The sequence below is a fragment of the Myxocyprinus asiaticus genome, chromosome 14 (assembly GCF_019703515.2).
Source record: "Myxocyprinus asiaticus isolate MX2 ecotype Aquarium Trade chromosome 14, UBuf_Myxa_2, whole genome shotgun sequence".
Classification (NCBI taxonomy): Eukaryota; Metazoa; Chordata; class Actinopteri; order Cypriniformes; family Catostomidae; genus Myxocyprinus; species Myxocyprinus asiaticus.
The window spans coordinates 25620343-25644811 of record NC_059357.1 but is presented as its reverse complement, the minus strand read 5'-3'; the positions used below and the strand labels follow the sequence as shown (position 1 = coordinate 25644811).

General features: G+C 38.7%; 1 protein-coding gene across 1 annotated transcript; it reads right to left on the bottom strand.

Moving 5' to 3' along the window:
* Positions 1-24: 24 nt before the first annotated feature.
* Positions 25-24469, bottom strand: LOC127451325 (cytokine receptor-like factor 3). The gene is made up of 9 exons (XM_051715917.1): positions 24333-24469; positions 20882-21009; positions 13075-13282; positions 12535-12622; positions 6150-6327; positions 5145-5367; positions 4890-5028; positions 4480-4592; positions 25-1882 (listed from the first exon to the last, which is right to left on the bottom strand). The coding sequence occupies exons 2-9, from the start codon at positions 20996-20998 to the stop codon at positions 1614-1616; spliced, it is 1335 nt and encodes a 444-aa protein (XP_051571877.1). The 5' UTR covers positions 20999-21009; positions 24333-24469; the 3' UTR covers positions 25-1613.

Here is a 24469-nt window from a genome sequence, read left to right as displayed (position 1 = left end):
AAAAAAAAAGGAATCAAGACATACTAAATGTTCCAAAGAGTTTATTAAATCGTTGTTCAGTTGTATTCTAACAACTGTACTGCGAAGGCACATGCAAAATGAGGTAAATATACTTTAAACTGTCAAGTTTTGTTTAAATATAGTTAAAAGATCAAAACGGTGGGTGTATCCTTGTCTGTGTGGCTGCGCAAATGTAGCAGTGAGGAATTGTATAGTACCTTGTAACTGATGTTCGTCCATCTCAGAAACACTCAAGTATTGGGTGCATGGTTTCTATAGTCTTTGTAGTTCACCCTTCAAACATGACATTGCTTTTACATTATTCACATTGCATTACTATATTGGAAGATGTGAGGAATAGTTTACACAAAAATGAAAATTCTGTCATCATTACTCACCCTCATTTTGTTCTGAATACATTTGACTTTCGTTCTTACTTCATTTGACATTTTTTCTTCTGTGTAACACAAGAGGAGATGTTAGACAGTATGTTAGCCACATTCACTTTACTTTTATGGGAAGAAAAATACAACGAAAGTGAATGATGCCAGAGACTGACATGCTAACTTTTGTGTTTCACGGAAGTAAAAAAAAAAAAAAAAAAAAAAAAGGTTATGAGTTTGGAACAACATAAGGGTGAGTAAATGACAGAAATTTCATTTTTGTCAGACCTATTGCTTTACACCAGCTAATGAAAGCATAAATTGGTACGGCAAGAGGACAAAAGAAGCATGTTTTGAAAATATGAATAAGAAAATTAAAAAAAAAAAAATTTTTGCCATAGAAATGGCACACAATTTTGGCTTAGTGCGAATTGTCACATTTCTTATGTTGTATTAGTATCTACTGATCATTCATACCCTCTTCCTTTTGTGATGGAAAAATTTAAATCAGTACTTTCTAAATTACAACACTGAAGCAAGTACTAGACAAACAAGAATACAAAAGACAAATTGGTACATCATATCATCATCACTATCGTGTCCTAGATGGATCAGCGTCCAATAATATTTAAACAGGTCCTTGTGTATCATACAGGTACTCTCCACATCTGGCTTGCAGAAAGAAAGGATTGTCTGAGCAAAAGAAATAGTGCACTTTTTGCCATTTGTTATGAAGCACATATTTTAAGTCTTTTTGAATGGCTTTGATCTCGGAGCACTTCACAGTAGATTTATTTTTCAGTGGTAAACCAGACACATGCTTTGCAACTCAACACCTGCAGGCAAAAAACTTTCTAAGACTGTTAACATGTAGCAACATCTCATGTGCAAATGTGTACTGTTATGCAAAGATCACAACACATGTGCAAAGCAGGTATGTATGTAATGAGGCCAGAGAGAGTAGTGGTTGGCCTCATACCACAGAACAGAGAAAGTTTCATGTTAATTTGCAGTGATATATGGTACTCATTATTCAAACTAGAAACAATAATGGTCTAAAAAGGCAAAATTACTTAAAATGTGGTGTCGAAACACTATAAGCACTATCCAAACTTGAAGGAAGTTTGACAGGATTAAAAAGAACTTGGTCTTGAAATCAGAACTGAACACATGGAAGCAGTACATTCCAGCAGACTGGATATTTCATCATGCTTTTTAACTTAAACAGAATCAAAACACCAGCACTTTCCATCCAGGGTGTGTGAAGGAGCAGCCAAAGAACAGGCTGTCCATAACCTGATCGAGCAACCAATCAAACACCACTTCTCTGTTCCCAGAGCCAATCGTCACCCTCAGCTTGAAGTTTCCCCCATCACTAGGGTTGTTGTTGTTGCTCATAGGAAAGAGGTTGACGACTTCCATGTCAAAGGTTACAGAAGAACCAACAGAAATGGCTGGCAACTGATTGGTCATCTCCTTGCCATTCACAAACACAGCACCTGGAAAGGGGAACACAGCACTTAGAGGAAAGTACACTGGCATTACATGGCAACTAGTCTAGTGTAGACAGACTTTTGACTATTACCATAAAGTTTGGTCTGCTTTACAGCTTATTCTGGCAAAGAACTGGTTACTTAGACAGGAAGAGACCATCTGATCGACTTTAAAAAAAAAAAAAAAAAAAAGTGCACTCTGTAATTTTTTCCTCAAAAACGTTTAACTCCTAAAGACATGAACTGTAATTTTGCAATATATGTAGGAAATCATGAGCACTCGCATTAAAATGAAGACTCCAGTCATATCAGTAACCTTATAAAAGCTGTTTTATGCCAGGTCTCCTAAGCAACCAAATTGGCCAAGTTGCTAGGGAGGGTAGAGTCACATGAAATAACCTCCTCGTGGTTGCTATAATGTGGTTCTCGCTCTCGGTGGGGCACGTGGCGATGCGTGGATGCCACGGAGAATAGCGTGAAGTCTCCACGCACTATATCTCCGCGGTAACATGCTCAACAAGCCATGTGATAAGATGTGCGGATTGACGGTCTCAGACGCGGAGGCAACTGAGATTCATCCTCCACCACCTGGATTGAGGCAAGTCACTACACCACCACGAGGACTTAAGAGTGCATTGGGAATTGGGCATTCCAAATTGCGGAGAAAAAATAAAAAAGCTGTTTTATTCGGGGGCCTGGGTAGCTCAATGGTAAAGACGCTGGCTACCACCCCTGGAGTTCACTAGTTCGAATCCCAGGGTGTGCTGAGTGACTCCAGCCAGGTCTCCTAAGCAACCAAATTGGCCTGGTTGCTAGGGAGGGTAGAGTCACATGGGGTAACCTCCTCGTGGTCACTATAATGTGGTTCGTTCTCGGTGGGGCGCGTGGTGAGTTGAGCGTGGATGCTGCGGTGGGTGGCGTGAAGCCTCCACACACGCTATGTCTCCGTGGCAACGCGCTCAACAAGCGGCATCTACATTTAGATGCCGCGGTGGGTGGCGTTCTCAGATGCGGAGGCAACTGGGATTCGTCCTCCGCCACCCAGACTGAGGCGAATTACTACCTGACCATGAGGACTTAAAAGCACATTGGGAATTGGCCATTCCAAATTGGGAGAAAAAGGGGGAAAAAAAGAAAAGAAAAAAAGCTGTTTTATTCTACATGGAGAGGGTCCACTCATGGGAGCTGCCATGTTTGAACCACATGACAAGCCAAATACTACTCGCTTAATCTCAGCAACTGCCCTGTTATTGAATGCTTTTTTACTCAGGGATTACATTTAATCATGGCTAAGTGTGAATAGTTAATTCTTACAATGGCATCTGTAACTAAAAAATATTGCGTTTGAATGATGCTACATCCACGCCCTAAGGTGCCAGTGTAAGTCCAAGATGGCATATTCAAAATATTACTGAGTGCACCTTTAATTGTCCAACCAAAGTTCACTTTGTTTTTACTGTATGTGCCATAAAGAGGTGGGTTTATCTGATAAAAAAAATTGTTGATCCCACAATAATAGAAAAATAATTGTATGTTTGAACACTGAAGACATTTGAGAAAATTTGTGCAATCTTTAATCAGTATTTCTGTCTGTCCAAAAGTAATAAGCACTGATTATTTGATAGATACCTCAAAAATCAAGCAGAATTGTGGATATCCAGTTAACATGCTACAAGAGACTGTTTAGACGAAGACGCAGCACTTTTATCAAAATTAATAAGAGAAATTGAAATGCCCAATATAGTATAAGTCCTGCATTCCAGGTAGATTACTACACTGAGATTTCCTACTTTCATTGGGTAATTAAAAAACACCCATTCCGGTTAGGAAACACCCACTGATTACTACATTTAGATATCCTACTTTCATTGGGTAGTTGAAAAACACCCATTCCGGTTAGGAAACACCCACTGATTACTATATTTAGATATCCTACTTTCATTGAGTAGTTGAAAAACACCCATCCCAGTTTGGAAATGTCCACTGATTACTACATTGAGATACCCTACTTTCATTGGATAGTTGAGAAACGTCCATTCAGGTTTGGAAACACCCACTGATTACTACATTTAGATATCCAACTTTCATTTGATAGTTCAGAAATGTCCATCCTAATTTGGAAACGCCCACTGATTACTACATTAAGATTCCCTACATTCATTGGATAGTTGTAAAAAAGCTCATCCCGGTTTAAAAGTCAACAGATTGGGAAAATGCCCATTATTGTTCCACAGAGACCTATACTTCGTCAACTCGAGAATGCACATTAGCTAGACCAGTCTTAAAATAAAAAAATATTTTAGTGTGTCCAGAGCTAAAGAAGCTCAATTTATGATACCATTGCTGTCAGATTTTATTGCCAATTTGAAAGGAGAGGTCTGACCTGCCTTGAAAGAGACTTGGTGCTACTAAGTGCCTCAAACAAAACACTGACCATCTTCAAAGATTTGATACTAACCTGGGAAATCCAATAAATGTTTATTCCTCGAAAGCCCGATACCTTGTAAACACGAGTTTCCAGGATACTGATAAAAACTGCAATGCACAGACTACTTAAGCCTGTAGACTTCGATAATTACTTTGAAATGTGTATCAAGACGTACCATTGGTGGATATACAGACAGCCTGATCCCTCTGCAGTGAGTTTGTGCCAGTTCCACTATCAGCGCACACACCCAAACTGTCACGCCTATCTGTCTGCCCGGCAGCAGTGATCCTGAAAACAGCAAACACACATTTCCAAGCCAAAAATCAGCCACACTGACAAGTAAGACATTTGATTAGCATGGTGATAACGGAAGATATCGGCATCAGAAACATCTCATATTTGAATGAAACATTTTGATTACAGTACCCTTGCATCTTCTTGTTGTTTTGAAAAATCACAATACAAGTAATATGATAGAACCTTAATCTTTTTTGTAGTGTGTATCTTTTAAATACCCCATAGGAAATTATCAAAATAGTTTGTTTCCTATGAGAATGTTTATGAAAATGTATTATGGTGAGGTACTTGAAGGTGAGGGTCTGTCCACAGAAGTAGGTGGGAGAGTTTGAATAAAGAACACCCCCATGACCTGGCAATGAGTCACTGCGCATGGCGATGTTCTTTCTACTGCTTAAAATGTACCCATCCACGCCTGGTAGCCATTCTGTAACAACAAAATGAAACAAACACAATAAGTTGTTCTATTGGACAAATTTGTTCAAATCTCTTAGAAGAGTCATTTGAGAGTATTCATAAAGGTAGGCTTTGTTTAGTCTGTACCGTGGGGTGCGAGTGTGGTGTAGCCGGTCTGCGGGATGCTCCATGGGCTCCATTCAGTTCGGCCCTCCCCTCTGGCACACACGCGGAACAGGTTGTCCATGTGCGGATCAAGGTTAAGAACTAGGAACTCAGTGTCTTTCCCAATGTATGCATCCTCATATTGAGAAGAGTTAACCCGACGGTACTGCAACCGGTAGTCCTGAGGGGTAAAATCCTCATCCACCTACAGACAAACAGCAGAGCCTTACAGGGTCATGTGGGGATAATGTCAGTCAACAACCTAAAAAAATTATCAGAGAATTAAGAGTCTTTAAGAATATTTAATAAACTTAAAAAAAAAAAAAAAAATCATTAGTGTAGTAGTGTAAACCATCTATCAATAATAATTGATGGTCCATAGTCAACGGCAGCTACTTACAAATTCTTACTTCCATGGAACAAATAAGGTAAAATTCTGAAGAATCTCCTAATACCTTTTTCCATAAAATGAAAACAAAAGGGGACAGGAGCTGTCAAGCACCAAAATGACAAAAAGCATTATAAAAGTAGTCCATACAACTAATATGCTATATTACAAGTCTTAAAGTCATTATTCACTTAAAACCTTGCCCTTCAACATAGCTCTCAAATTAAATATGGGCCATTAGATGCATTGTGTCAGGTTTGACTTCATTTGAGTTTGGATACAAGAACCAGTGACATCTGAATTCAAACCCGACTCCATACATCTAATGGCGGCATATTTTTTTGGGTCATTTTTGAACTTGACAGCCCCTGTCTTCATTCACTTTCATTACATGGAAAAGAGAAGTCATATTCTGAAGATATTCCTTAAAAATTGTCTTCTTGTGTTCCACAGAAGAAAGAATGAATGTCAAATGGATTAAGAAACACATGAGGGTGAGTAACTGAGGACAGAATTTTCAATGTGTGAATTATTAATTTAATGAAGATTAACTGAAAGACATGAAAATTGTGTATTTTGTGCTGGGAGTCTGGCCCCACCTTACACCAGCGCACCAGCATGCCACCCGGTCTCTCCACCAGCTCTTCAATCTGAACGGGTGGATGAGAGGCCACACTGCCATGCCGAACCGCTTGCGTACGGAACATATGCAGCAAAGAGTCATCCAGCTGTGCAGACAGACATGGCACATCCACCAACACAGGTACCTCGGGCAGGCTGAGGACACAGAGGTGATGACAAGTATTTAAGTACTGTATACACAAGTGCATGCCAGTCTTTCAATGTAATGACGTACAGTATCTGTTCTCTAGAGTCTAGAAGTCAGTTACAGCCTGTAATTTTCTTAAAGTGGATTAGGGTGAACAAATCGGTGGAAAATCTTATCACCCATCAGGGTAACAGCACTATTCTGCATTACATACTTGGTATGCTGTTGATTCTAGGGGTTGCATGACTACTGATTTTTAATAGTCGACAAGTTGAGCACATTATTCCAGTCGAATTCGACTAGTCGTGAAATTTCACTCCCCTACCCATTGAATATTAAAGTATACAATAGAAAGATCTACGATTGCTACAATGTAATGAGTTTAAACTAGTTAAATATAATTTTAAAAAACTGCAACATAGCTACATGTCTTCAGGCTTTAGATGGCCAGCTACGCTGTGTCTAGGGTCCTGTTGGTTGCCATGGAAACACATATGTAGTTTGACACCCGAGGGGAAAATTATGAGTTTTCGTAATTACGTTGAGTTACGAAGAATTACGTTGCTTTGTATGTGAACGGACTGAATGGAATAAACATCAACCATTATGTTATCTCCTCTTAAGCACTACCTGTAGCTGCTGGCAGTTCCCCCTCCTCTTGCAGCTGTTTGATTACAGGCGGACACGGGATCTAGCGTGCAGGATGGGGATGCATTCCATCATGTCATCATACTCCAACTTGAAGCGCTTTTCTAATTGTCGCTGAATTGTGTTCTTGAAGGAGCGAACAGCAACAAGATCAGATGTCCAAATACACAAAGTTGTGCTGATCATGTTGAAAATCACTAACTAGCGCTAGCAGGTGCCTTTTTAAATGATTATGATAGCACTATTGCATATATTGGAGGTTACTGTGGCATCTTTATCAAAGTACATTTGAGACACTTTGTTTTTTCAGTGCAGACTCTTCGGCATCAACACTGGCAAGTTTCTGAAACTTACGATGGCAGAGAAAGAGTAGTTTATATTCATGAGTAAAGTGATAACTGATTGGATGATTCAGTAATATTCATCAGAAAAGCACTACCCGATTGGTCAGAGAAAATATAACCCAACCCCTAACAAATCAGGTAGAGCTTTTCTCATTAAAATGAACGAGTCTTCACTTGCCATCCTACGTTTCAGAAACCCGCCACCCACTGTATTTCCTAAGATGTGTTTTGTAAATCACGTGGAAAGCAATTACTCAACTTCAGGCTGAAAGTATTGAATGCAATAGTTATATTCAACTAGTCTATGCAACCCCTAGTTGATTTCCACAAAAAGGAACTCATCTCTCAAGTTATAAAAAAGCAACAACAACAACAAATAAAAAGGTTTATAGTAATGCACATACAGTTGAAGTCAGAAGTTTACATACACCTTAGCCAAATACATTTAAAGTCAGTTTTTCACAATTCCTGACATTTAATCGTAGTAAACATTATCTGTCTTAGGTCAGTTAGGATCCCTACTTAAGATTTTAAGAATGTGAAATGTCAGAATAATAGTAGAGACAATGATTTATTTCAGCTTTTATTTCTTTCATCACATTCTCAGTGGGTCAGAAGTTTACATACACTTTGTTAGTATTTGGTAGCATTGCCTTTAAATTGTTTAACTTGGGTCAAATGTTTTGGGTAGCCTTCCACAAGCTTATCACAATAAGTTGCTGGAATTTTGGCCCATTCCTCCAGACAGAACTGGTGTAACCGAGTCAGGTTTGTAGGCCTCTTTGCTCGCACATGCTTTTCAGTTATGCCCACACATTTTCTATCGAATTGAGGTCAGGGCTTTTTGATGGCCACTCCAATACCTTGACTTTGTTGTCCTTAAGCCATTTTGCCACAACTTTCGTGGTATGCTTGGGGTCACTGTCCATTTGGAAGACTCATTTGCGATCAAGCTTTAACTTCCTGGCTGATGTCTTGAGATATTGCTTCAATATATCCACATCATTTTCCTTCCTCATGATGCTATCTATTTTGTGAAGTGCACCAGTCCCTCCTGCAGCAAAGCACCCTCACAACATGATGCTGCCACCCCCATGCTACACAGTTAGGATGGTGTTCTTCAGCTTGCAAGCCTCACCCTTTTCCTCCAAACATAACGATGGTCATTATGGCCTAACAGTTCAATTTTTGTTTCATTAGACCAGAGGACATTCCTCAAAAAAAGTAAAATCTTTGTCCCCATGTGCACTTGCAAACTGTAGTCTGGCATTTTTATGACTGTTTTGGAGCAGTGGCTTCTTCCTTGCTGAGCAGCCTTTCAGGTTATGTCGATATAGGACCCGTTCTAATGTAGATATGGATACTTGTCTACCTGTTTCCTCCAGTATCTTCACATGGTCCTTTGCTGTTGTTCTGGGATTGATTTGCTTTTTTTTTGCACTTTTTACGTTCATCTCTAGGAGACGGATCAGTGGTGGGCCGTGCATTTAAAGTCTAGGCCTTCAGTGTGATTCATGCCATTAAGAAAACACAGTTTCACAATGAATAAGACACCCTTATGCCTTTGGGCATCATACATTATGTCGCAGCTAACTAGTAATACCAATCGGCATTTTAAAAACACATCCACGCATGAAAGCCATAATTTAAAACGACACTTAATGCTCAAGCAAGCCTAATTTTAACTGCAGCATGACCGTTTTGTGAAATGAACGTCTCCCGAACAGACATTCAAAAATCACATTTTTCATATGTATCTACCAAGGAGGTCTATAATACCTGGAAAAATCTATCAAATAATATTTGAGATTTAAATGTTGCTTGCAATAAATTTCGTTTCGTCAGGGTACATGGTTATGCTGCATTCCATTCAAGTTGGGTGTGGGATATTCCTACTTGATATCTCCGACCATAAATGCATTCCATTCCCCGATATTCAGAACTGCAACACTCCCGTTAGCTTAGCAGGGGTTTGACTCTCATTAGAGATGTCTCCTAGCAACCCGACTGATAAACAATGCTGCAGCGTTAGCATTTGTGCTTCAGGTGTACGATTATCAAAAGAGATTAGAATGTTTTATACACCTGTTTCTGCAGGCGTTCGTTAAACAAGCTTTAATAACATGTAATGTGGAAACAAACTCATTTATTGATATTACTTAATAAAGTGAATGTTTACTTTGTATATCTCCCTGAGTGTCGACGTGTTTGTGTGACATCATGCCCCTGCATCTCGGTGAAATCAGAGTTGAGAATTTCTGCACGAGCCTACAAGTTGGAATTCTGACTTCAAGATGCATTCCATTGCACTTTTCCTAGTAGGAAGTTGTAAAATCCGACTTTCCGAGTCGAATGGAACACAGCACTACTTTTCAAAACTTGACCCAACACTGAATGCTCCAGCAGCCTAATTTACACTTAGAAAACTCCTGATGTTGCTATAACAATGCAAAAAGCACTTAATTTACTTGAAGTGAAAATCAGCCCTCCTTTCCTGTTTAATAAATTAAGCAATCACACAATCATGCAGAACATAAAACCATAAGGATCTCTTTCTCAGTAGTGATGTGGCAGTGACAGCCGACTCGTCAGCAAGATCTCATGCTTTTCGCTCTTGATTACATACATCACTTAAAGCGTGATTCAAGGCCAGCTAGAGGGCCTCAACTGGGAAATATCCTAAAGATCACACCCACCAAGAACAAATAAATCAATCTGATTGGCTGATGAATCTGACAATCTGACTTTAGTTGCTCATTCATTTGCACTGTTGAGGGATTCTGTGGAAATTCTGAAGGCCTGAGGGGGTGGAGCTCAGACTCAAGCGCTGCTTCGGGCTTCGGGCATGCGATTTGTGAAACAGTTTTCACACTTTGCTTGTAAGCATCAAGGAATCAATTCTGACTGGATAAACTTTTCGTTTTTCTCTATTTGTTTGTTGATTAATTAAGAGTGGAAAGCGATTAAAAATACATAGCATAGCAAAAAGGTGATTGAGAATGAAAGGATGAAAAATATTTATTTATTTGGCATGTTAGGCCAGCAGAGAAGGCTTTGCTGGCCCTGAGAAATCGCCACTGGACGGAATGCGTCTCCTTCCTGAGTGGTATGATGGCTGCGTTGTTCCATGGTGTTTATACTTGCGTACTATTGTTTGTACAGATGAACGCAGTACCTTCAGGCATTTGGAAATTGCTCCCAAGGATGAACCAGACTTGTGGAGGTCCACAGTTTTTTTTCTGTGGTCTTGGCTGATTTCTTTTGATTTTCCCATGATGTCAAGCAAAGTGGCACTGAGTTTGAAGGTAGACCTTAAAATACATCCACAGGTACAACTCCAATTCAGTACACCTCCTATCAGAAGCTAAATGGCTAATTGTCTAAAGGCTTGACATCATTTTCTGGAATTTTCCAAGCTGCTTAAAGGCAATTATAAGTCAATTAAAAGTGAAACAATCTGTCTGTAAACAATTGTTGGAAAAATGCACAAACTAGATGTCCTAAACGACTTGCCAAAACTATAGTTTGCTAAAATTAAATCTGTGGAGTGGTTAAAAAATGAGTTTTAATGACTTCAACCTAAGTGTGTGTAAACTTCTGACTTCAACTGTACAATGGAAGTCTATGGCGTACAGAAATTGTAGCTAGTATTTTTGGTACAGCACTTGAATCATCCATGAATTGCTCCATGTAAAAAGTGCTTTTCAGAGAGTTACGTCACATCTCTTCCTGCTATCCATATATGGATATCATTCGAAACTTACAGGGTTAACATGGTGATGACATAAGGTGAAAGACTGGGTAGAACATTGCACAGACAAGGTTGACCAGTGATTATATCATACTAGTCTTATGCTAACACATTTAATATTTTAACTATATATTTTTTAAATGTTTTGGCTATACTTTTAAAACAGTGTCACAGCATATATTTTGATTATTCGCAGTGCTGCACAATAGGATCATATACTTGAACTTTATTTAAAGTGCATTACAGTAATTCTGATAGCTCTAGAATTTAACGCGTTAACGTATACGGTTAATTAAAAAAGTTTAACATGTTAATTTCTTAAACGCGATTAACGCATTTATCGTTAATACAGCACATACGGATAGAAATCAAGTATTTTTTTTAGCCAATGTAAGGCAAATTTTAATTACCACAGAAGCAGGTCAAGTCTTAACTATCACCAAAATGCAGAATGAGACCTTTTTGTCTGCAAGCACTTTTCATGTGGAGTTCAAAGCGGTGCTTGTAGCTGGCGCTGACGCCCTGACACGAATCATGAATGCGGCTTCACGACTGCTGTAACAAATTGGATAGCCACAGTCTACCGAAAAATTTATATTATGGAGGATGAGAGTTTAAGAGATTTACTGCCCACTGCAATAAAAATGCAACCTATGTGGGGAGACAAGTTCTTTCAATTAGTCAAACTCCCCCTTAGACCTTGGGAAAAGTTTAATGGTACTTGAATTGGTGCTATTTTAGTGCATTTCTATTGTTATACTGTGGAAGGCTTTGTTTGGAAAATTTTAAAAAGGCATTGTATTGTTACATGTTGTTTTGCTTTCTTTCCCAAGATGGAAATAAATGCATTTTAACAGGAAAATAAGTATATATGGTGTCAAATTTCAGCACTTTCAATATCTGCGATTAATCGCAATTAACTAGACAAAAAAGCATGCCACAAATGCTGTCCACAGAGCCAAAGTTGTATTTAACCCAAAATATTCCTTTAGAGAGTAAATCATATAATCAGGCATAAATTACGTTATTAATACTGCAGTTCAACAGGATCATTCAAATTCTTTTTTCTAAAACAGTTTCTGGCAAATAAAGCTAGTGTTGATATTTATATGACATCAGTTGCCAATGTGCCAATGACAGTAGGCATGTTGAAACAGGACAATTCTAGGGAAAAGATTTTGTAAATGTAAAAAAAGAACACCATAAACCACCATAATTTTATCAAATTAAGATTGGCTGATTCAGCAAACCCCTGTTGGTTTGGCAGTCAGTCTCTCCATTGTAGTTATAAGCACAAGTTATGAGCTTGGCTATAATTGTATGGGTTTTTTCAATTAAAGGGTTTGTGGCAACAAGACACTGAATTGTTAAGAATTCAGCATTCACAGATAGGAGTGACAGTATATCCAAGCCCCTCTCCACTTAATGGCCCAGCTTGTCTTGTTAAGTGAATGAGTCTTTGCGTCCCTCACCTGTCCAACTGAATCTGCAGAGCTTTTTTAGTGAAGATGCCCAGCTGGTCCTCCCTCTCATTTATACCACAGCGGATGGCAGCCTCCCCTGTGGGGACAGACATACAACAAGACTATTACATTCATATTAAGTACATGACAGTGGTGGTAAAAAAAAAAAAAGAAACCCATACCAACTATAATCAATTGAACTCTAAGAGAAATTCAAGCGATTGAACAGTCAGGAAGTTACACTGTAAGTCACCTGAATCAGATTTTATTTCACTTTAAACCTTTAATCAGCTAATGATCATTTACTGGTAATTATCCAAATGGCCAAACAGTTTTTCATCAGCAAGACATTTGCAATTACACTTTGAACACATTCTGACAGATATTTTAATTGCTATTGTTATAGGAATATTTTTCTTTTCATCCAATCAGATTGGTATGAGAGCAAATCTCATTATAGTTAAAGAATCAACATTGTTCTAACACTGAGTGGTTTGCCTCTATTTCAAGTCTTTTGAACTGACCGTACATTGGGTCTGATAGACTCACCCTCCCTGAGCAGCTCATCGGCTGTGCTGATTCCATGCTCAATGAGCTTCTGACAGTCATCTAAAGGACTGACGCTATCCTGCTCGATGTTGTCAACCTCCTGCAGCAGAGTGTTTAGCCTCTCAGTCAGCAGTCTGCTCACAGTCATCTGCAGCTCCTGAAAGTGCCGCTGCAGAGCCTCACGCGTCTGGCTGGCACTGCCCCGCACCTGACACACACACCAGATTTACCTACACAACTCTCCATTGCTCAGAGCTACTGAGGACAGTTCAGGACATAGACACCCAAAAGGAATAAATCTTGAATTTTATTTTATTTAACATGCCCATGAGCTTTGTTTTAAATCAAGATTTTAGGCTAAAATGAAATGTATTTGTGACGAGGAGGAGGGTGGGGCCCTTTAAGTTTTCATTAAACATTATTTTGATGGTTTGTCTGGTTCACGCCACCTCCTTTCCCATCCTTTATAATGTTATGTTGGTGCCGAAATCCGGGAAGGAGGAGGGATGCGCTGTCGTGGATTGCTAACCACTACTGTCTGCCCAAAGGAGCAGCCGCAGCCATCCGCCGGGGGACGGAGTCGTCGGTGCCGGCCACTTGGAATGGCCGGCATCCGCGAGGGGAGGAGGGGCTCGCTGCTAGTCGCCTAATTTTGTTTTAAAGGTCTTATACAATAGATTTACATGCATCCAAGGTCAAAAAACACTTTAATTTGCTCATAATTTAAATTGCAGCATTACCTGTTTTCCCAGTGTCAAAAACGACTCGTTCAATGATCCGTTCTAAAGGATTCATTCTAAACTCCTCCTTTCAGAGAGCCTACTCTGCTCTGATTGGTCAGATGTCCAGTCTGTTGTGATTGGTCTACCGCTTAGTGTAGTGTTTGGCAGGTCAAAGCTGTTCGCGAGCAGCCAACGAAGACCAGAGGCGGGTTTTTTGTTACCAAATTACGTCTGGAATTACTAACAACTCGTTTCAGGTGTTCAGAATTGGTTCTTTCTTTGGGAGTCAATAACTCCATTTGCAGACTTTTTTTTACATTCACAAACAGCTATATAACACACTACATGAAAGGTAATATTTGAAAAACCATAATAGATGCTCTTTAAACATTATTTTGATGGTTTGTCTGGTTCCCACCTCCTTGCCCATCCTTTATACTGTTACAGTATAATTTTTTTCTCCAACATTTTTAAAATCAGCATTTTTGCCTTCACTAGTTCATCTTAAATTGTCTGATTTGATTTTTAAAAAGTACAAATATTCCACAGTTATGTAGTCTCAATTTATGAGGTCATAAAAGCTGCATGTATAACAATAATAAAAGAATTAGCAAAATGTGGTTTAAAATAGTTTTAGATGGTGTATATCATGTCACAGAGGACTTCATTTCAACTCCATGTCAACTATCCATGTACATGTCTGAAAACAATTCCTCTAAAAAGCTTAGTAAATATGCATTTCCTCAAACCAAGATAGATTTTAAGAACCAGAATTAACCAGCACTTCAAATATTATGTCCACACTTATTGTTTAAATTATCTTTGTACTTATTAGTAAAAACGATTTACTAATAAGCCTGACTGCACACCCAAAATCCCATTACAATAAACTGCCCAATTTGTTGAAAAATGTCAGTTAAAAATTTAGGTGTAGCTTTTGTAATGATTGCATAAGTCAGAGTAAGGAATTGGCCTTTTGGTATGAATTCATCTGTGTAACGGTCACTGTGGCATGCTTTAATGTGCTATACACTCATTTTGCAGATGATGTGTATAGCTGAAAGCGGAAGTGGTGAGCAGTGAATGGCACATTTAATTTTTCTTGAAACATGTTTCAGACTAAATGCTTTACCTTCAGCAAAACTGAGCCAAGAGTGACAGGAAGCCTGGTGGTTTCAGTGTAAAAAAAAAAAAAAAAAAACCAGTTCCTCTTGACTAGTGAACATGAAAGTTGTGTTTGTAAGGGTAATAGCTTGGGCTCTTCAGTGCCACATATCAATGAGCAACTGTATCTTTGCTGTAACTGAATTGTGACTTAGTACAGTTTATTTTTTACTGGGACCTGGAACTTGTGGGATTGAAATACCAAACTGAAAAAGCAGTAGCAAAGACATTTTACATAAACTGAATCTAAATACATTTCGCAACAGTGCACAGCTTTTAGTTTCTGTACCAATGTAAAGTTAAAACTGTCCTCACTCATACACTGATCATATCAACCATTTCTTCACTCTGATATAAAAGGAGATGCTAAATCCAAATATACCCTGTAATTTAAAGTATTCCTTGAGTCACATATTTGGAATGAGGAAAGTCTCAGGCCCTTATAATCAGTGAAATTGACGCAGGCAAAAGCACATTGATAGAAATAGGCTGCACAGATTGCAGAGCAAACGTGTTGACAATTAGCAGCGAGTAACTCAACAGACTGCCGTCATAGTGTGTGTGTGTGTGTGTAGGTAGGGAATAGTGTGTGCGTGTTCCCAGGATGTGGGAAGAGAGTCTAAAATAACACAGATAAACGGTGCAGGATAAACAGATAAAGCCCAAAAGGCATGGTGTTATTAATAAAGCTCGCTGGAACGTTTCAGACATCACTTTTTTGTAGCTGATGAAGTTAATGCTTCTGTCCAGAGACGAGCATCATTCCTCATACATCTAATTATTATCATGATCAATCTTAATATTTTGAGCCAGGACAGAATCCCTTGCCTAAATATTGTTATTTGTGACAATGCTCTGCGATATGTGTGCAAAGGGTGGAAGGAAGGATCTCGGGGGTCTGCTGGTTTGGGGCGGTGGGTGATCAGAATTGCAGGCTCCCAATTACAGAATGTTTAGACTTCACCCCTTCCCAGAGAACCAGTGGCTGTTTAGATACTGAAGCTATCAGTCAGAATAATTTCAATGGCATCTGCTCAGCTATCACAGGCTTCCCCCGAAGAACGCAAATTGGAGACTACTATCTTTGCTCATGACCATTCAGTTCTGAGCTCGGCTGTCATGTGATCGATCGCTCTTCAGTGGCACCAGATAGCAGATTTCATTAAAAGTTCATCTCACATTTTGAGAGCCATTTAAAAACATTCGGTCACTGGAAAAAGATGTACTTTAAATGTAAAGAATTAATCGGGATTTAAATGTTTTTTGGGAAAAAATATTTAGTCCGAAAATTGGCAACTTTTACATGGTTGACAATGGAAAGTCATGCTTTTTGCCATCATTGTGTGTAGTTACAGCATCTACCAGCAGGGATGAACAGGGACCTGCTAACTAGCTAATTCCTGAAGTTCTTTTTAACTTGACGCAGTTAAAATAAAAATACAGTGCTCATACGTCTTTCTAGTACATGGTTACATAGAAAAACAATAATAAAAAATAAAAAAAACAGCACAGATGGATGCAAAAAGTGTTCTGTGTGAGTGGCGCTAAGGCTGTAGGAACCGAGGAATCTTGGACTCTCCTATTTTATATTATGGTGTTACACTGTATATTACTGTGTAATAGATGTATACTTGCTGTGTAAAATTAGTTTGGAGCTGCTTGTATTTAGCCATTTTATATTAGTATCACTATAGTAATTAATTGAAGTTACATATAATACTTACGCTGAAAGAAAAAGTGTAACCGGAAACTCTTAAACAGGTTTAAAACATGTTTATTACGTCATACACACACTGACACACATGGACACCTGTATGCCATTTTGAAACATACATGCCATAGATCTGCATTTCCTACTACCATGTGTTAGACTTCAGTTAGCTGCAGACTGGCCCATGAGTGAGAGGCTATGGGAAACAAAAGGCCACTTGTAGGCTTTAAGGAAGCCTCAGCAGCTAGGAAGAAGTGTAACAGCTAAAGAGGAAGTAGACCAGAAACAGCTACAGTTGATTAAGACACAATCTGAAATGCTAACTATTGCTCAGGAAGCTTACTTTTTATAGAAGCACATGGATCTTAAAAGTGCACTTTAAGATACGTTTAAACCACTATCCACTATTTTTAAAGATACGTTTACATTTTTTTCAAAAAAAATGTTTAAAATGATGTATAATTAGATGAGATGAAAAATCTAGTTCCTGCAGTTTTTAATATATTCTTATGCTTTAGTGGCGTAAGAAAACGGTGTTCGAGTTTACATGACCTTTCACAACGCTGCTTTCCACAAAACCGTAAAACGGGGTCAGAGTGATCAGATGACCAGCTGAATACTACTATTTTTTCTCTCAGTAACCCTACAACGATCGGACACTTTAATTTGTGAAATATTAGTAAATGAATCATAGCTGACTGCGAATAGTGCATTTTTACAGTAACACAGCTACCCCACCCCCAACGTCGTCATTGCGTAGTTCGTGCAGGACAAAATGTAGATTGATCTAAAGGCCGCAGTGCTGCGTCACTGTGCAGTGAATACCGGAGTGCGTGGCATGTGATATGTTCATATCAGATGGGATGCACATATGGGATCTCACTTAGACAGCTGCCCACGCTGTGAGGTTAATCACAGAGCACAGTGTGGTGCCATAAAATCACAAGTCAACGATCCTAAAACTGAGGTGTGGTTTAATTCTCTATAAAAGGCCAGTGGAGCAAGTGAGGAGCCAGGAGCTTAAACATTCTTTGGGGTTACTGTCTCTTATGAAGAGCAGGAAATAACAGGCTGTTTACGCTCTGAATGAGGCATTTGAGAGGAGGGTGGGGGGAGAAGGAAGTTGAGTAAGATGCCAGAAGCAGAGTCTGAAGATAACAGCGAGCAGCAGGCCGGCTTTACAACCTAAAGCCACCCCGGGAGACACGCAGCATGAATCAGCCCTTCTGTGCTGACCAACAGGCTTCCTGGCACTGAGGGCCGACTCACTTCACCGAGACAGCAGAAGTATCACTTACCCTTGCGCTCTCAAAAACACCCACATATGTCACATTATTTGGTTACTGTGGAGAGAGCCACTACCTTTATGATGCAGCATTGTCACTGTTGTGTTCTACTGTGTGTTTGATGATATTGTTGTATTATATTAGGCGACGGCGCATGCTTGCTATTATCAATAGCCACCTCATTACTGTCGGTGTGGCATGACTGTGAAAGAGTCAGTGGTTCGGTTTCAAAACCTTGTGAGCTGCCTAGAAATGGTGCTCTGCATGGGACATGACAATACTTTAAAGAAAAAAAAAGCTGTCAGAATTAACGTGTTAACGCATGCGATTAATTAAAAAAGTTTAACGCATTAATTTTTCTTAATCGCGATTGACGCATTTACCATTAATACAGTATAAACCAGAATAAACACTTGTTGGGAAGGCGGATTCTTTGTAATGTGTCTGCCTGTAGTCATCACACTGATGCGCACTTCACAACAAACACAAAACAGTGCCAAAGACAGCCCCTCCCTGTCAGTGATAAAATGAAGGAGAAAGGACCTCTTCATGCATTTTGATGTACAAAACAAGCCCAGGTGGGACTATGTAATGAGCATTTTAATTACCAAATTAGCACGTCAAGTCTTATCACCAAAATGCAAAATGAGACGTTTTTGTCTGCAAGCGCTTTTCATGTGGAGTTCAAAGTGGCGCTTGACGCCGACACCCTGACATGAACTATGAACACAGCTTCACAATTGCTGTCTACTGGAAGACTAATATTGTGGAGGATGAGAATTTAAGAGATTAAGCCCATTGCAATGAATATGCAACCTTTGGGGAGATTGTTTCTTTCAATTTGTCAAACTCCTACTTACACTTTGGGAAATATTTAAGTTGCTTTTATTGGTGCATCTATATCTTTATACTATGCTTTGTTTGGAAAATGTTAATAAAGTATTATATTGTTATATTGTTTTGTTTTCTTTGATGGAAATAAATGCATTTTGACAGAAAAAGTAGTAAACATGGTGTAAAATTTCAGCATTTTCAAAATCTGCTAATAATCGTGATTATCTACAAAAATTATGTGATTAATCGTGATTAAAAACTGTAATCGACTGACAGCGCTAAAAAAAAAAAAATACAAAGCACACAGGAATATAGGGTAAAATAATAATAATAATATCAGTAAATAGCACTTCAGTAAAAAGCCGTGGTCCCACTACACTTCGCGCACCATTCAAATGCATCCAAAGGCGGGAGACCGGAATGCAAGCTAAAACAAAGAAATTTTGCATTCTGCTGAGCACGAAAGTTCAAGTTTGGTGAACTCTTCCCTGCGAAATCCAAGTAGGTATTGCTGCAGCCCAGAGATCTTCAAAAGAATACGTAAACTCCAAAAGAGGGTGGGAAAACTCCAGAAGGGGGCGGAGTTCCTTCAGAAGGGGTTTGGGCTTTGCTGGCGGTTTGGAACACCCACCCCTTTTTGGAACTCATCCTGTAGCTCTATCCTTCTCATGAATTCGAATGATAAGAAAACTTGTGATCAAAACACACACTGACCTCTTGGGTCAATACAAAGAGTGCGTATTTCAAAGCTGCACGTTTTTATTGTTGTAGGAGCATGAGAGAAAGTTTAAGAGTTTGACGTTCCCAAACTGGGCAAGTCTCTGCTCAGTTCAATATTTTAATAGCCACCGATGTTTAAAGTAGCAGCAGTACAAATTACTGATTTAATTTGATACTTGCACACTGTTTGACTATAGCCACCTGCTTTCAAACGCTCTCATGAGTATGTCAGCGAATGCTCTATTAAGCGCTCGTGGTGAATGCAGCTGTGCGCGTGAACAGTCAAATGTGCTCCTTTGTCAGACTGCCACTCTTGACTCGATATTAATGTAAACAAAGCCCTTAATGTATTACGAGAGTGTAAGCAGACAGGACAAATATCTGAGGCTGCTGAAAGGCCTATAATTAATATAAATCAAACAGCAATACTGAAAAGAAAAAGAGAAAAGTGCTCACTTACTCGCAGTCCTTAGCTGGATTACTTTAGTAGCTTTAAAGCTGAAGTATGTAATTTCTGCACCACTAGCGTCACCGAATGGAATTGTAAAAATAAACATTGTTTTCAAAACAGCTTTATGAATACGCCCCCCAGCAGCTGATTGGACATACAGATAGTCCCGCCCCCAACTCACGCCATTGGTCGAGTCAATGTTATTGTGTTTGTATAGATGGGTCGCTCAAAACAAACTTTTCATGTTTTTTATGGCCCCACATAGATACAGTGTTCACAGTTTTCCAGAAAATTCACCCATGAATGGCTTACTTATAGTTGTTTCTGCATGTTAAGCAGGGATAGAAAAACGATGTTACATACTTCAACTTTAAGCCTAATAAATTCAATGACAGGTCTGCTTCTCTGTCAAATTCTGACTGCATTGAATCAGTATTTATGTATATCTAATGATCACACAGAACAGATTATGTTAATAGCTTAAGCAGTTTTTATTTTCATTACATTACTTTGTAATGTTTTATATTATGATTTTTTTAATGTTTAATTGTGTTACTGAAAAACTTAAAGCACTGCTTACTCTCTCAACTCTCTTTACTGTACTCTATTTTATTTTTGTTTTGGCTCTTAAGTAATTCATTTAAAAGTTTGAAATAATGTTTATTTAAGAAACATTGTTACATTGTTTTAATTTAATTTGTTAATATTTATAATTACAATTAAACATTTAATAAAGGAATGTTTTCAATAGCATATTTTTTATTATCATTTTTTTATTTTTTTCAGTGGTTGGGGTGCAGTACATAGACGCACATCTATGATGCCTTGAAATGCTGCCTCCGGAAGTAGCTCACTAGGTTTTGGAATGGTGTAAGTGTGTTTGTTCTTTCAGTGGCAGTGGATAGAGTCACATCAGTACCTGTTTGCGTGCCTGGCTGAGTCCATGCAGTCTCTGCTGTAGCTCGCTCCTGTAGTTCTGGGCTGCTTCGATGTTCTCCTTCGCCTCCTGCAGTAACCCCTCTGCCTCTATTGACATCCTCGTGGCCTCTGCCAGAGCACAAATATCAAGGTAAAGTTAAGGAAAACATTTCCATTAATACAGATAACATATTTTTGTTTGGCTTTCTCTTCTATGGTGTTAAAACACTTTAGAGGGAAAGACTGAAGCCATAACACACCCACTTGGAAAATGTCACACTAACAAAGCTAAAATAATAATAACAGAGGCATGAAATTCCATACAGGACCGAAAAAACAGAGCCTGCTCATCAGGGTCAGCTCTTGTAAAAATCTAACAGCAACTTTATGAAACCATCAGGTAACAGAGACAGATATGTTTAACTTTATAATTTCCATGGCCTAAGTAGACGTGGGAAGTGCTTTTGAATCATAACACATTCACAGTCTTATCTGTTAAAGTTTGAGCTCAGGAGGATGATGCAGTCATATATAGTTATGACTAAAAGTCTCACGCAAGATGCAACATTGTTACCTTGAGAAATCACATTCATGTCAACAACTATCATATCAGTGTAAAACTTTGACAGTAGTGTTTATTTGGTCGAATGGCTTCTTTCCAGCATCCATGCTATGTGTGATTAGATTAAATGTTTCTTTTGTTGTTTTTGATAAATTACTGACTGTAGAGAACAGAAAGGCTATTAAACGAGACATTATTGAACAACAAATGGTTTGCTTGGATCTAGTCTTTGAACTTACATTACACAAAAAGAGTCAAAACTTTTACTCTCAGCATGCAGTCAAAAGATCTCGGTGCTGAACTTATATGCCACTACACCACTCAAACACTGGTGAGTGAAATCTAAAAAATTACAGCCAGTGGCTAATCACAGACATTTTTGTAGCAAATGGGAAGTATTTATACACATCTGATTCTTGGGGATTGCAGATAGAAAGAAAGAGTGATCTTGGCATTTTAAGAATCAACATTGGGATCGTACAAATGAAGATTAAGTAGAAAATCAATATTTTTCTCGGCCCTAGATCCAAACGCTTGAGAGAGGTCCAGCAAGTCTGTTAGAGATACCGTGAATCCTGCAGGATCAGTTTGTCTCTTTCGTGACTCATAGAAGCATCTCTGACTGCACTGAAAATATCACGATATATCACACTATACATGGATCTAAATATCAATACAATATTGTGAGAAAAAGTATCGTGATATATTGATATTTGATTGTATCAACACAGCCCTAGTGGCAAATAGGAATAGACTCACAAATAGGAATACACACACTTCGCACTTTATTAGGAACAGTATGGTCATAATAAAGTTCCCGATGTGGTCTTCTGCTGTTGTAGCCATCCGCCTCAAGGTTCGACATGTGCATTCTAAGATGCTATTCTGCTCACTAAAATTGTACAGAATGGTTATCGGAGTTACCGTAGCCTTTCTGCCAGCTCAAACCAGTCTGTCCATTCTCCATTGAAATCTCTCATCAACAAGGTATTTCCGTCCACATAACTGCCACTCACTTGATGTTTTTTTGTTTCTGGCACCATTCTGAGTAAACTCTAGAGACTGTTGTGTGTGAAAATCCCAGGAGATCAGCAGTTACAGAAATACTCAAACCAGCCCATCTGGCACCAACAATCATGCCATTTTTGTCCATTCTGATGCTTGAACATTAACTAAAGCTCCTGACCCGTATCTGCATGAGTTTATGTATTGCACTGCTGCCACACGATTGGCTGATTAGATAATCACATGAATATGTCTTCCTAATAAAGTGCTCAGTGAGTGTGTGTGTGTGTGTATATATATATATGATTGCATGTAAATATGTTGATAAACGTCTGTCACTATTCATTTCTTGAAACAGAAGTGAAAAAGAAATTCACTCACAACTTTTCTACAAATACCAAAAGTAAAACAAACAAACTAAATACATATTAGGATCCCATGTGAATATGTTGATAAACATCTATCACTTCTCTGTTAATCGGTGGAAAAAACTGTTTAAGGCTAGCATGCTACAATGAAACCACTTCCGTTAAGGTTAAAGTGAAAGTATCTGCACAGTACTTACATTGTCTGTGTGGCTTAAATTCCCAAACATGACTGAACTGATCTAAACTACACCTTAAGGTCTGTGGATTACAATAGTGCATTTATAATATTGGTACCATTTAACTGCAGAGGAGAATCACTGCTTGTTTGTTGTGAACAAGTGGACATGAATACTGAACAGGTGGATCGGCAGCTATGTTCTGTAAGCTGTACAATTTAACCTCCTTTTACACAAAGACGCTGACCTTTGTGCACAATGCAGAGAATGAAGCTTTGCAACTCCTGGATGAACCAGCCTTTCATCCTCACCTGTGAGAGACCTGAACATTTAGAACCAAATAACAAACTGTGACCTGCACCAACAAGCCTGTGAGTTCAGATTTCATAACCTCATGATTAACACAGTCAAAATGTTATGAGTTGCATTAGCTGAGCATTTAGTGGATTTTTACATTTATCATGGAAACTGATCAAAGGAAAAGGAGGGGTTCTCCAAAACCATAGTCTAATCCCCTGGTTTAGCAGCAGGGATCTCATCCAGACTGATGTTAGTAATCTAGGAAAAGAGCATTAAGAGAAGCAATAACATTATCTACTGCTGGCCCAAATTAATCCTTTCCCACACGTGAAAGCATCGGGAGTACATCAAAGGACTGGCTAACTTTCAGAGGGACTTGGGTGACCTACATTCAATGGCAAAAAAAGTCCTTCCAAAAGACAATGTTGGGAATTCCAGTGCGAGATGTCTCTGATCAGGGAATCATGTGCCCTACTTCACTTACTGCAGTTTCCACAGTTTAAAGGGCCCTCCTCTTAACGTCCATTAGATGCATAAATTAAATTAATGCTTAGAGCTCTGCTAGTTTATTTCTCATCATTCTTTACAGTTCTGCACTTACATAAAAACGTCTATTCCTTTTTTGATCCAATCTCAGCATTAAAGAGAGCAGTTATGTAAAAATAGTGCAGTAAATCTCTGAACTGAACATGTTCATACACGTTTAAAACGAGAAAAACTAAAGTCAGTCAGACAGAAGACCAGTAAATACATATAAACAATACCTTTAACCCCACAGTCCGAAGACACAACAAAATGTAAAAGTTTAGCATTTGTTTAAAACTTAAAGAGAGTAACAGTTAAGTCTCTTTTATGAGGATCGCCACACAAAATCACTCATCACATCATCAGAGTTTTATAGTAAGCTCTTCACACTGCTCCACCCAGAAACCTCATCAGGAATAGTCATCATCTTCAGCTAAACACTTAAGCTGTGGTGATGAACAAAAAAACAAACAAATTACTATAAGAGTTGTTTTTATTTATTTTTAGTAATGTTACCTTATGCGGTCCTATTTTGCTGCTGAGTTCCGCCGCCATTGACCCTCTGACAACAGTGGAAGCTCGAGACGCATATGTTCACTTTGATACAAACCCGTCATCCAATCAAATTCCAAATCAGAGTGTTTTCCTAGTGT